Genomic DNA, 12,170 nt, shown 5'->3' with positions numbered 1-12,170 from the left:
AACAGTATGTGAATAACTGACTAAACTCTTTAGTCACGGAATCCACCATCCGTTAACTGTCAGGCACTCCACTAAAGACAAATGTGGTTTAATTCGAAAATTATTTGAAAGAAAATAAATATTTGAGTATAATTCGAAAATTCAAGATAAATGTGGTTTATATTAAAAGTCATTAGTGAGAGAGAATTGAAACTATAGGTTATATTGTATTTGATATAATATAAAAACCACAGATTGTGTTATACTTGATATAACATATAGTTGTAACTCCCTCCCAAAATTGATTTTAAAAATAAAATTAATTTATTACTTTTAATAAATCAATTAATATATATATATATATATATCAATTAATATATATATATAACAGAACCTTTCTGTAAAATTCTTTCATTCCTCATTTTTTTTCTCTCACCTCCTATCTCTCTCGTTTTCCTCTCGTCTAAAATAGCCAAAGCCCACAAACTCATGGGTTCTCAACCTAGAGAATACAAAGGTTTTTTTTACTGGTGGTGCCCAATTGGAGCTCGTACTGTTTGTGACCGTTCTTGGAGGGGAATTACGTGAAGATTAGACTTCAAAGATAAGGGTTATGAACCCATGTTATTCTTCTGATTTTTTTGTTATAAGCATACTGTAATTTTCTGAATTAAGTGCATAATTGTATGTTCTTCCACCTTCCACTGTAAATTCTGAGTTCTGTGAAAATTGGAAAATTGAGACAATTTGTTTCTGCTCAAGGACCTTTAACAGGGTTCCATCATTAAGCGTGTCTTGCGCTATCTTAAGAGTACTCTTCACTTCGTTTTACATAATCCAAAGTCAAATTCCTCATCATTAGTAGCTTACACAAATGCGGACTGGGCATGCAGTCCTGACGGTCGCAAATCCATTTATGCCCATTGTGTTTTTCTTGGTGATGCCCTGGTTGCTTGGTCGTCGAAGAAACAACATATTGTTGCTCGTTCTAGTACTAAGTTCGAATACTGATCCTTAGCTCAAACTATTGCTGAAATCAGTTGGTTATAATCCTTGTTATGAGAAATTAGCTTATGATCTCCTAAATTGCCTATTATTTGGTATGATAATGTTAGTACTTTCTATTTGGCTGCTAATCTTGTTTTTCATGCTCAGAGTAAGCATGTCGAGTTAGATGTTCATTTTGTAAGTGATAAAGTCCTTGACAAACAACTCGATATTCGGTATGTACCTTCTCTTCATCAACTTGCTAATGGTCTGATAAAGCCACTGTCTGAAACTCGTTTTTATGTACTTCGATCAAACTTGGTGTGATCCTATCACCCCTATGTTTGTGGGGATGTTAAAGCAACTTAAGAATATGTCTTTTTGTTAGCTTCTTTCTAATCTATTCTTCAGCACTTTGTTATAAAAAGTTGTTAGGTGGTTAGCATATTTTATGTGATATTTTGTGTCTCTCTCATGTAAACTTTTGGGTATTTAAACCCTTTGTGATTATACAGAAAGTGTAGAACAGTAAGCTTTTCTCATTCATTTGCTCTGAATTATTTAACTTGATCCTTGATTTCTAAGTATATCTGAAAACCATATAAAAGAGGAAAAGTCCCCTCCCAACATACCTCTCTGCAACCATGGTTTAAAATTTCTATCGAAATCTCGAAATTTTGATGGGAAAATCTTCATTTTTTCCCAATTTTGACAAAATTTATCGATAATTTCGAGAATATTCCAACTTCCCCCATTTCGACGAAATTTCAAGATGAGAAAATTTCAAGAAATTTTGACGTTTCGAGAAAATTTTGATTTTTTTAAATTAATTATGTTGGCCCAATTCAAGTTTTCACATTTATGGTTCTAATTACACACAATTCTATAGTTTCACACACCAATATCATTTTGACAAATGATTAAACATTTTTATGTGCTATGTTTTCTAAATTCCAACTTTTCTCCGTTTTTAACTTTATTTTCGATCCAAAACTTTCATTTCTAAAAAAATTGAATTTGAAATAATCATAAAGCATAATCTATACTTATTTTCAACCTCATTCAAACTTTTTTCATTAAATTTTTACATCATTTCACCTCAAAATCGAATCAATGTGTATTCTTTTTTCTTTTACCATCCAAAACTTTCATAATTTTCATATCATTTCACCTCAAAATATTCCTATACTTTATATTATTTTGTAACTATTTGTTCATTTTTTTTTTTTTAAATTTATGCTCTTGCATGAACATTTACACATACATTTACAATAGATATCTAAATGTTTTCATACTTTATAAAAATTGTGATTAGAAATGGTCAATTATAGTCCAATTAAGCCACAATAAGAGTTTCATTAGTTAATTATAACAATTTCTATTGATTTCCATCAATTTCCACAATCTTTTTTTTCAAAATTTCCATAGACATCGATATTTCCATAAAATTAGGATATCAATATTTTCATCGACGATTTGTGACCATTTGATTTCTCTAAACTTCATAGTCCCTGAACATTCAATTTCATGCTTTTAATATCTCTTTTAAATTTTTTTTTAAAAGTAATTGCTCGATGTTTAATGGAATCCTAAACTCCAAATTTGTGAATTCTTTATATATATATATAAATCAAAAGCTCAATAACTAAATTTGAAGTGTTAGAAGTTTAGAGTCTAAATAGACCAAAATTTAACCAAACTAATTGTTGGTAGCTACAAACCTAACCTAACTTAGACATGGAGAAAAGACGATTGAAATGTACTAAACTTTTGTCCAATAACCAAGATACTAATTACTATTTTAAAGGTTAATTGTTTGATCACTACTCCCCATTATTATTATTGTAAAACGAGGGTTGTTGTAATTAATAACAATTGTTGTAAAAATAGTGATCACTAAGAATACAACCAACCAACAGTATATAGGTTAATAAATGAATATCATAATTAATAATATCTAAGCTAATTAGTGATATATTAGGGGAAACCTATGAGTATCAAACAATATCCTTAGTCCTCACAAATAAAATTTTAAAAAATGAATACCATTCTCGACGTAAAGATGATTCATGTGACATTGAATATTCACCCTTAAATGGCTTGTAATTTTAAATAATAATAATAATAGTAATTATTATTATTAAAATTATTTAAATTTTCAAATGATGGCATATTTGGGCCCGTTGTCCCATTGGTGTGTGGGTATTGTAATTGAGCTTCATATGAGAAGCCCAGAACCATAAGAATCTTCCAATCCGTCATCATCGACTTTAGCAACCTGGGGCTGCAAATACTTAGATATCCTAAGTTCTCTTTCTTCTTTATTTATTTTTTTTATTTTTTTAAAAAATTTAAAACATGGATATTTTTAGTAGATAGAAGGAAAATAAACTTATTTTTTTATATATGTAGTTTTTCGCAATTAACCCCTATTTTGGAAACTTTTTTTTTTAAAATTGAGTAAAAAAAATGTTATCAAATAAGTATGTTTCTCATAATAAGAAAGGAAAAAGAAGAATTGACCCCTAGAGACTACAATTACTTGGATAAATTACATTCTCAAAAAAAAAATAATAATAATAACATGATCAATTAGTTGAATTATAATGGTCTCGCTTGGATACAATTTGATTTTTTTATTTTTAGTTTTTGAAAATTAAACCTATAGACACTATTTTCACTCCCAATTTTATTCATTTGTTATCTTATTTTTGCCAATGAATTAAAAAATCAAACAAAATTTTGAAAACTAAAAAAAAGTATTTTTAAAAAAGTATTTTTATTTTTAAAATTTAACTAAGAATTCAACAATTATATACAAACCATTATAAAAAAATGGAGAGAAAATAAAAAACAAGAAACAAACAAAAAAATGAAATAGTTACCCAACATAGCTGATATTTGTAGATTATTTTAGTTTGATCTAAATATATATCTATTTGTTTTTATAGTACTTTAGTAAAAAAAAAAAAAAAAAAAAAAAAATCAGTCTCCACTTATTTTTCAATAATTTTATTACATAAATACTATAAAAAATAAACCAAAAATGATTTTAAATGAAAAAAATCAATATGCACGTAATGAGTTGAGAGTATTAAATTAAAACAACACTAGGATACTCAATTACACATTAATGTACTTAAAAATAAAATCTACCAAACATTAAAAAATATATAATGAGTCAAATATACATATATATATATATATAACTATCATAAAATTATCAAAGTGAATTTAACTTCGTGATAATTGGCATGACATTTCATTTTAGAGGTGAGAGGTTCGATCTCTCATCTCTATAATGATTGTACAAGAAATATAATATAATAACTTTTGTATGACCTTGAGAACATGATTGAATTTTTTTAAAAAAATATATGGACAGATTACAAAAATCACTCATAAAATATGGTGGTAGTTGCAATTACACTATCAAATTTTCAATTGTAGAAACTAAATCTACAAATAATAAAACTTGAATACTCATACTTATTCAAACGTTACAGTTTATATAATTATATTAATTAATACTCATACTTATGCAAATGTTACAGTTTATATAATTATATTAATTAATTTTAACATTCATATAATTTTAAAGGTTGAATATTAAAATTAAAAATTCAAGGATTTAATTGTAAAGGTGACTAATAACTCAAGGTGATGTTTATAATTTATCAACAAAATATATACGTAGATGTAAGGATAGTAGGTACAAAATATTTATGGGTAAATTACAGAATGTCAGGAGAGTACGCATCCCAAAAAGGAATAAATCACAGCAGAGAAAAAAGAAAAAGCACACATAACTTTATATCTTTTAACGCCCACAGTGCCCAAGTGTGATATTTCTAGTCAAATCGTGTGCGCTCAGTTTTTTTTTTTTTTTTTTCTTCTTTCCTCCAAAACGCATGCTTTAATAATTTAACCATGTTTATCAGATATAATATGAATAATATTTAGATTTATTTTAAAATAGAAAAAAAAAATACTTAAAACACCTATTTTGAATATAAGAAATTCAAATAAAACATAATTGTATTCCATATTTTAGTATATGTATTTGATAGCATATTTAGAAATTAAATTCTAATTAAAATATTTTTTCAAAATATATTTAATTACTCACTACATATTAATTAATTTATGGATTTGTTTTATATTAATTTTTTTGTATAATTATTATTTTGTATTATCATATAATATACAATATGTAATATATTACATATTTTAATTTAACAAAATAACTGAGTTTATAACATGAAATAACATATTTATTATTGTTTTTTTTTGTCATTTTTAATACCATTAAAATCTTGAATTCAAAAATTGGATACACTGGAATCATGCAAATTTTAGTATTAGATTGTCAAGCAACACATATTTACTAAACTAACTGAATTTAAAAATATAAAACAAAATTTTAGTTGTCTATCAAAGAAGTCCTAAATACATCTAAGACAATATTTATATTAATACATCTTACCATATTATCAAATCATAATTTTTTATATGATAAAATTCTTCCACTTTTTTTTTTTTTTTGTCAAAAAAATATTTCATTTCATTCTCATGTGTAGGATGAGAATGATAGAGATTACCTAAATATTGCTTTTTCAAAATATACAAATCTCGGCATTTCAATCAAACCACACAAAATAAATTTAAAATATTTTAATTTCTAATACTACAAAAAGTACTATACTTCTTTTATTCATATTAGATATTTGTTTCCATAATATTGAAAAATTGTGAGAAACAACCCTCAAATGTTTCCATCCTTCACAATTGGTATTCTTTTCAAAAATTGAAATAGTTTTTCTCGATCCATCCCGATTGTGATCGATCACCAAGATTTGAATAAAAAATCAATTTTTTTTTTATCTTATATCTAAACTATTATTTCTTTTTGGATCATCTAATATCTATTTGGAAAATCCATTTGGATGATTGATAAATCCATTTGGAAATTGAAATTGGGTGTAAGATTTTAAGAATTAGGTAGGATAAGATTTGAAAAATTATGTACGATATAAGATTTAGAAAGATAACATAATATTTTAAAAATTATTTCACCAAAGAAGTCTAAAATGATTCATAAATCCATTTGAAAATTGAATCTGGGCAGGATATGATTTGAAAAATTATGTAAGATATAAAATTTAGAAAGATTATATAATATTATGAAAATTATTTCATTAAAAAAGTCTATAATATTCGATAGTTTGGATACAAGATGGAAAGATAATTTTTTTATTTAAATTTTGATAGTCGATCTTCACCGAGATGAACCAACAAAAACTATTTCAATCTTTGTGAAGATGAAATTATTTAAGGGTTATTTTCGATAATTTTTCCTAAATATTAATAGATGTTACATTAATGTAATTCTAATCTTAAAAAGATGCATATTCACAAATTGTAATTCGCAGTTAAAACAGATCGCATTTATTATGTGACCAATTATAATTATTCAGAATGAGGTGTAAGCATCTCATTCAATATTATTTTTTTATTTTTTTTTTATTTTTTTAGCTTTACGTTTAGCAAAAAAAGGAAAAAAGTAATTTAGTTCCCTTTTCAATACATTTAATTTAACATCAAACAGAGTAATGTATGAAGGGAAAAGAGTGTTACTCACAAGTTGTAATTTGGAAAGGATGACACATGATGAAGCGCCCATGCAGAAACAGAGCCAAGTGTCATTTTGATAAAACAAAATGTGTTTCTTTGGATTCTCCATTCCCATTTCCTCATCAATTTGCAGAAACCATTTCTCCTTTTTTCTTTCTCCTTATGGGTTTAAGAACAGAGAAGCCTCTTCTTTTTCTCTTTCCATTTCACATCCCCTGTTTTTTTCTTACTGCACTGCACACCTTCAGCCACCCATGGCCACCAGGCCATTTACTCTCTCTTCTCCTTTTCATTTCACCACGTGTATTGTCTTCTTGACAGCTCCTTCAAGTCTTCTAAACCTTTTTTCTGTTTTAAAAGCCCCCATAATTCATGGGTTCTCCTCATTTTTCTTTAATTTTCTTGATTTCAACTTCTTCACTCCTTAATCCATGGCCTCTGTTCTTCGTCTCCGCAAATTGTACTTCGTCAACCCTGTTAAGAGTTCTTCTATGGGGGTCCAACCCATTGAAGCGCATAAATCAGAGGATAAACATAATGTCATTGTCGCATATGTGAAGAAATTGATGCAAAAGAAGCAAGACGAGGACAAGAAGAAGAAAGGAAACAAGAACATCATTAAAAGGCAATCAAGAGAATGGAAGTGCTTAGATAACTGCTGTTGGATTATTGGATACATTTGTACATTTTGGTGGCTGATGTTTTTCCTCTACCATTATTTGCCTCTTACACTACCTGGCTTTCCGGCGATTGATTCTCCGGGAGCTGTTCTAAAGCGAGAAGGGATATCAGGTCTTCACCCAGTCGTTTTAGTGCCTGGAATTGTCACCGGTGGGCTAGAGCTCTGGGACGGCAAGCCCTGCGCCGAGGGGCTCTTTCGAAAGCGTCTGTGGGGTGGGAGTTTCACTGAAACATTGAAAAGGTTAGCTAATTTCAGATCAATTTTACAATTTGAAGCTTTTTATTTGATTCTGGAAGTACCCATTTGAAAACTTGAATTCAAATTTTCAGACCATTATGCTGGTTGGAGCATCTGTCTCTGGACAATGAAACAGGGCTTGACCCACCAGGCATTCGAGTCCGGCCAGTCGAAGGCCTTGTGGCCGCTGATTATTTCGCCCAAGGCTACTTCGTTTGGGCTGTTCTCATTGAAAATCTGGCTAAAATTGGTTATGATGGAAAGAACTTACACATGGCTGCATATGATTGGAGGATCGCCTTCCAAAATACAGAGGTATGTGACCAGATACCCTCTTCTTCTTCTTGCAATCAAATATATCATTCATCACTTCATTGGATTTTCCATAATTTGAGTTGAGAAATCACGCAGGTTAGAGACAGAGCCCTGAGCAGATTGAAGAGTAAAATAGAGGTAATGTATGAAACAAATGGGGGGAATAAAGTGGTGGTGGTGCCTCATTCAATGGGGGTTCTGTACTACCTGCACTTCATGAAGTGGGTGGAAGCGCCGCCACCGATGGGCGGAGGCGGCGGCCATGGGTGGTGTGCCAAGCATATTAAAGCAATCATGAATATTGGTTCTACATTTTTGGGAACTCCAAAGGCAGTCAGTAAAATTCTTTCAGCTGAAGACAGACACGTTGCTTTGCTCAGGTTCTCTTCTCTCCTTTACTCTTAACAAGTTTGTGACTATTATTTTTAGAGTATTTTATTTGTATTTAATGAACAAATTTTGTCGTTATTGTAATTTGTTATTATTTTCTATTTCTCATTCTGATTTTGTTTTTTCACAGGTGTTTTGACAAATTCTTTTAATCTTCATTTCTCATTTTTCATCTTTAATAACGATGGTTTAAAGTGTTTTGGATAAAATATTTTAGTTTTAGAATTTATTGATAACCTTCATTTCAAATTTCATCAACTTTTCTGAACTAGAATTTTCGAGATCGAATTTATTATTGAAATAGATGAGATGGATTTATTTTTGTATTTATTTCTTAAGGTGAAAAGAACTAAGAAATATAATACTTTAATAATTGTGTCAAAATCTTGACTCAAAAGTGTAGGATTTCTCAGGCTTTGTGAATTATTAGAGAAAGGCATTTATAATTTAACTATCAAATATTTATTGAAGATTCACAGAAAAAAATGTTAAGCAAATGAAGAAGAGATTAACCTGCAAATGACAGAACTAAGTCTTCTTATAGAGATTCAAGGAGAAATAATGAACTTGGTTTTCTTGGCATTTTACAGAGCTATGACCCCTGGTTTTCTTAAATCTGAAATTCTTGGCTTTCAAACCTTAGAACATATGTTGCGGGTTTCCCGAACCTGGGATTCGACCGCCTCGTTGTTACCGAAAGGTGGTGAGACCATCTGGGGTGACTTAGATTGGTCTCCTGAAGATGTTCAGAATTGTGATTTGAAGAAAGTAGATACACATTCTTTTAGAAACGAAAACGATTCCAAAGACAGTGAAAGAAAGAAAGTTTTTCAAGAAAATGAGCCAGTGCACTATGGAAGAATAATCTCTTTTAGCAAAGAAGCAGCAACACGACCTTCTTCAGAGCTCTCCACACTAAATTCAGAGGTAATTTCTTGGCTACTTTTTGTGCATTGGAACTAAATATTTTGATGGGGCAAATGATGAAACTTAGCACTGCTGAATTATTAGATACTATTTTTGTTGATAGGTGAACTTAGGTATTCAAAGTGGGACATTTTTCTCTCTGTCTTAGGATAGTATTCACTAATGAATGGATCTTGAATAGGAACTTAAGAATTCAGGTAGCTCCAATGATTCAAGCTTCTCTTGTAGCGACGTATGGACTGAATATGATGAGATGAGTAGGGAAAGTATTCGAAAGGTCTCCGAGAATAAAGCTTACACAGTGAAAACTGTTTTTGATCTACTCCGAGTTGTGGCTCCAAAAATGATGCAGCGGATGGATGGTCATTTCTCTCATGGGATTGCTGAAGATCTTGATGATCCTACATATGCTCATTATAAGTACTGGTCAAATCCACTTGAGACAAAGTAAGTACCTGTGCAGATTTTTAGAATTATCTGATTTTCTTTAGAAGATAATCAGTACTGAATGCGATAAACTCTTGGCATATGAGCTGATAATCCAATATCTAACATCAGGAACATGGTTTTGGAGGTATTATTTGCTAATTTCAAATGCAATCAAACAACTTCCCTCAATCCCTGTCCCCAAGATCAACTTTCCATTTCATTACTTGTGTCTTCAAAGTTCATGAAACTAAGTACATTTTGCAAAATCCGTCTCAGGCTACCAGATGCCCCAGATATGGAGATATATTGCTTATACGGAGTGGGAATCCCCACAGAAAGATCATATATCTATGACTCATCTTATGATAAGTGCAAAAGCATTCCATTCAGGATTGATCTCTCAATCGAGGGAAAAGGGAGTGGCTGTCTGAGAAGCGGGATGTATTTTGTCGATGGTGACGACTCTGTACCGGTAGTGAGCTCCGGTTTCATGTGTGCGAAAGGGTGGCGAAACAAAACACGATTCAATCCATCAGGCAGCCCTACATACGTAAGAGAATACAGGCACAAGGCTCCTGCTAGTCTGCTAGAAGGAAGAGGAGTTGAAAGTAGTGCTCACGTTGATATAATGGGAAATGTTAATCTTATTGAAGATATCTTACGGGTTGCGGCTGGAGCCACTGGAGCAGAGATTGGTGGTGATAAGATTTACTCAGATATATTAACACTATCAGAGAGAATAAATCTTAAGCTGTGATTCGGTTTGAGAGCTCAAGAGATGAAGGAAATGAGATACTGAGGGAAATTAGCTGGCTTCTAAAGCAGGAGAGCATAAAAAAATGTAGTATAAAATAGAGGAAAATAATTCATACTCTTGGCAATGGAGTTTGTTCCCACGGTCTCTTTCATGTGGATGCTATTGTGATGTTTGAGGTTAACTTTCCAAACCTGACAACTCTCCTTCCAATATATCCATTTTATTGTTCTCTACGGATAATCTTTTGAAACATACCTTGCCACAGTGTAACCTAGGAGTTACGAGTATGATATTGTCCATTTTTCTTTTGAAAATTAATCTGTGCGATCATATAATCAACTTATATGGACAAAATCTCATTTATTTTTAATGTCACATAGGAAAGAAGAATTTATGATTTTAAAATGTAGCAGGGTTCATTAATGCATGTATAAATTAACAAAGGACGCTCCATAGTCCATTGTTCTCTTCTATAGCAACCTGTACGTTAGGTGGGTATATATACGATGCGTATATATATATATATATATACACACATTTGTTTCTCTCTCCATAGCCCAATTCGAATTTTCCTATTAACTATGGTGTGGCCATTGGCAATATTACATCTTATTCATTAAGGACTTCAAATGTAAATTTCAGGAAATTAAAAAGGAAAAGCAGTCTAAATGCAAAGCTTGTTTTCATAATAATTAAACGATGAGATGGCGTTATGAGAATACCTGCTGGCTAGGGACAGTTGAAAAAACATTATAAATATGATAAAATTCAGATAGTTAGTGATAAACCATATCGGTGATAAGAGGATCAATGATAAATCATATTATCAATAAGAGTCTATCAACAAGAAGTCTATCATTGATAGAGTTTGTTATATTTGTAATTTTTTATATTTTTAAATGTTATACGCTTTAATTTATCTAATATTTTACATTCGAGAGATATTTTAGAAGTTTCAAAGCTTGATTTGGTAAGCTCTATTTGGTATAATCACATACACAAAAATATATATTTACTATAGACAAGTATGATAAAAATATAGAGGAGAAACTTATTTTGTATAACCAAAGCTCGATTTCATGGGCTCTAATGAGTAAAACTAAAAGTAAAAAAAATAAAATCTTCCACATCGGTGCTAGCCTAAGAGAACAAGAAACCACAGAAATCTCAAGACAAATGAGCATAGGGCCGCAGCACTTACTAATAGAGAAAATACCCCTACTTACTGGTTAAAAAACATCACTTGCCATATTTCTTGTTACTTCTGATGCACGTAAGAAAACTTACACTTCAAGCCTTCTCCTGCAAGACGTTCAAGAAGGAGAACTAATAAAAAAATATTAATAATAAGGCAGCTTCTCGTTCCATGTTTTGTTTTTATATATATATATATACATACCTGAACAGAGTAGTAATAGAGTAGCAGTTGAAAAGTAAATAAGGGTACACGATACGAAATCCAAAGGTCAAACATGAAATTTTGGGCATGCATTTATATAATTGCATTTTCACATGTCCTCAAGTGAATTTAAACTGGCTATTCATTTTGAATGGGTCAATGGAATGGCTGTGAAAACAAGAAGCCGGGGCTGATAAAATGTCACACTTATTTATTACGTTCGAGACTTAAATTTGGCTTTTGTTACGTTCGAGACTTAAATTTGGCTGAAACCAACTCATCAAACATTTTGCGGAGGTGAAAATTTGGGAAATTCTCTCTCTTTTAAATATGGATTATACAATCTGATGCATGTTAGATGGGGGTTCAGTATCAGCTAAATCTTGTGAGGCCTAATGAACATAATTAATACATATCAAGCTGTAAATGATCAG

The 12,170-nt window shown here is 30.6% G+C and overlaps 1 protein-coding gene across 1 annotated transcript; it reads left to right on the top strand.

Annotated features, from left to right (window-relative positions):
* Positions 1-6,568: 6,568 nt before the first annotated feature.
* On the top strand, positions 6,569-10,535 carry LOC120088742 (Lecithin:cholesterol acyltransferase family protein). Its single transcript, XM_039046176.2, has 6 exons — positions 6,569-7,522; positions 7,612-7,834; positions 7,931-8,214; positions 8,815-9,151; positions 9,333-9,598; positions 9,857-10,535. Exons 1-6 carry the CDS (start codon positions 7,032-7,034, stop codon positions 10,335-10,337), a joined length of 2,082 nt encoding a protein of 693 aa, XP_038902104.1. The 5' UTR covers positions 6,569-7,031; the 3' UTR covers positions 10,338-10,535.
* Positions 10,536-12,170: the final 1,635 nt, after the last annotated feature.

The sequence above is a fragment of the Benincasa hispida genome, chromosome 10 (genome assembly GCF_027475165.1).
Source record: "Benincasa hispida cultivar pf3 chromosome 10, pf3_genome.v1.1, whole genome shotgun sequence".
Lineage (NCBI taxonomy): Eukaryota > Viridiplantae > Streptophyta > Magnoliopsida > Cucurbitales > Cucurbitaceae > Benincasa > Benincasa hispida.
This window is presented reverse-complemented; position numbering and strand designations above follow the sequence as displayed.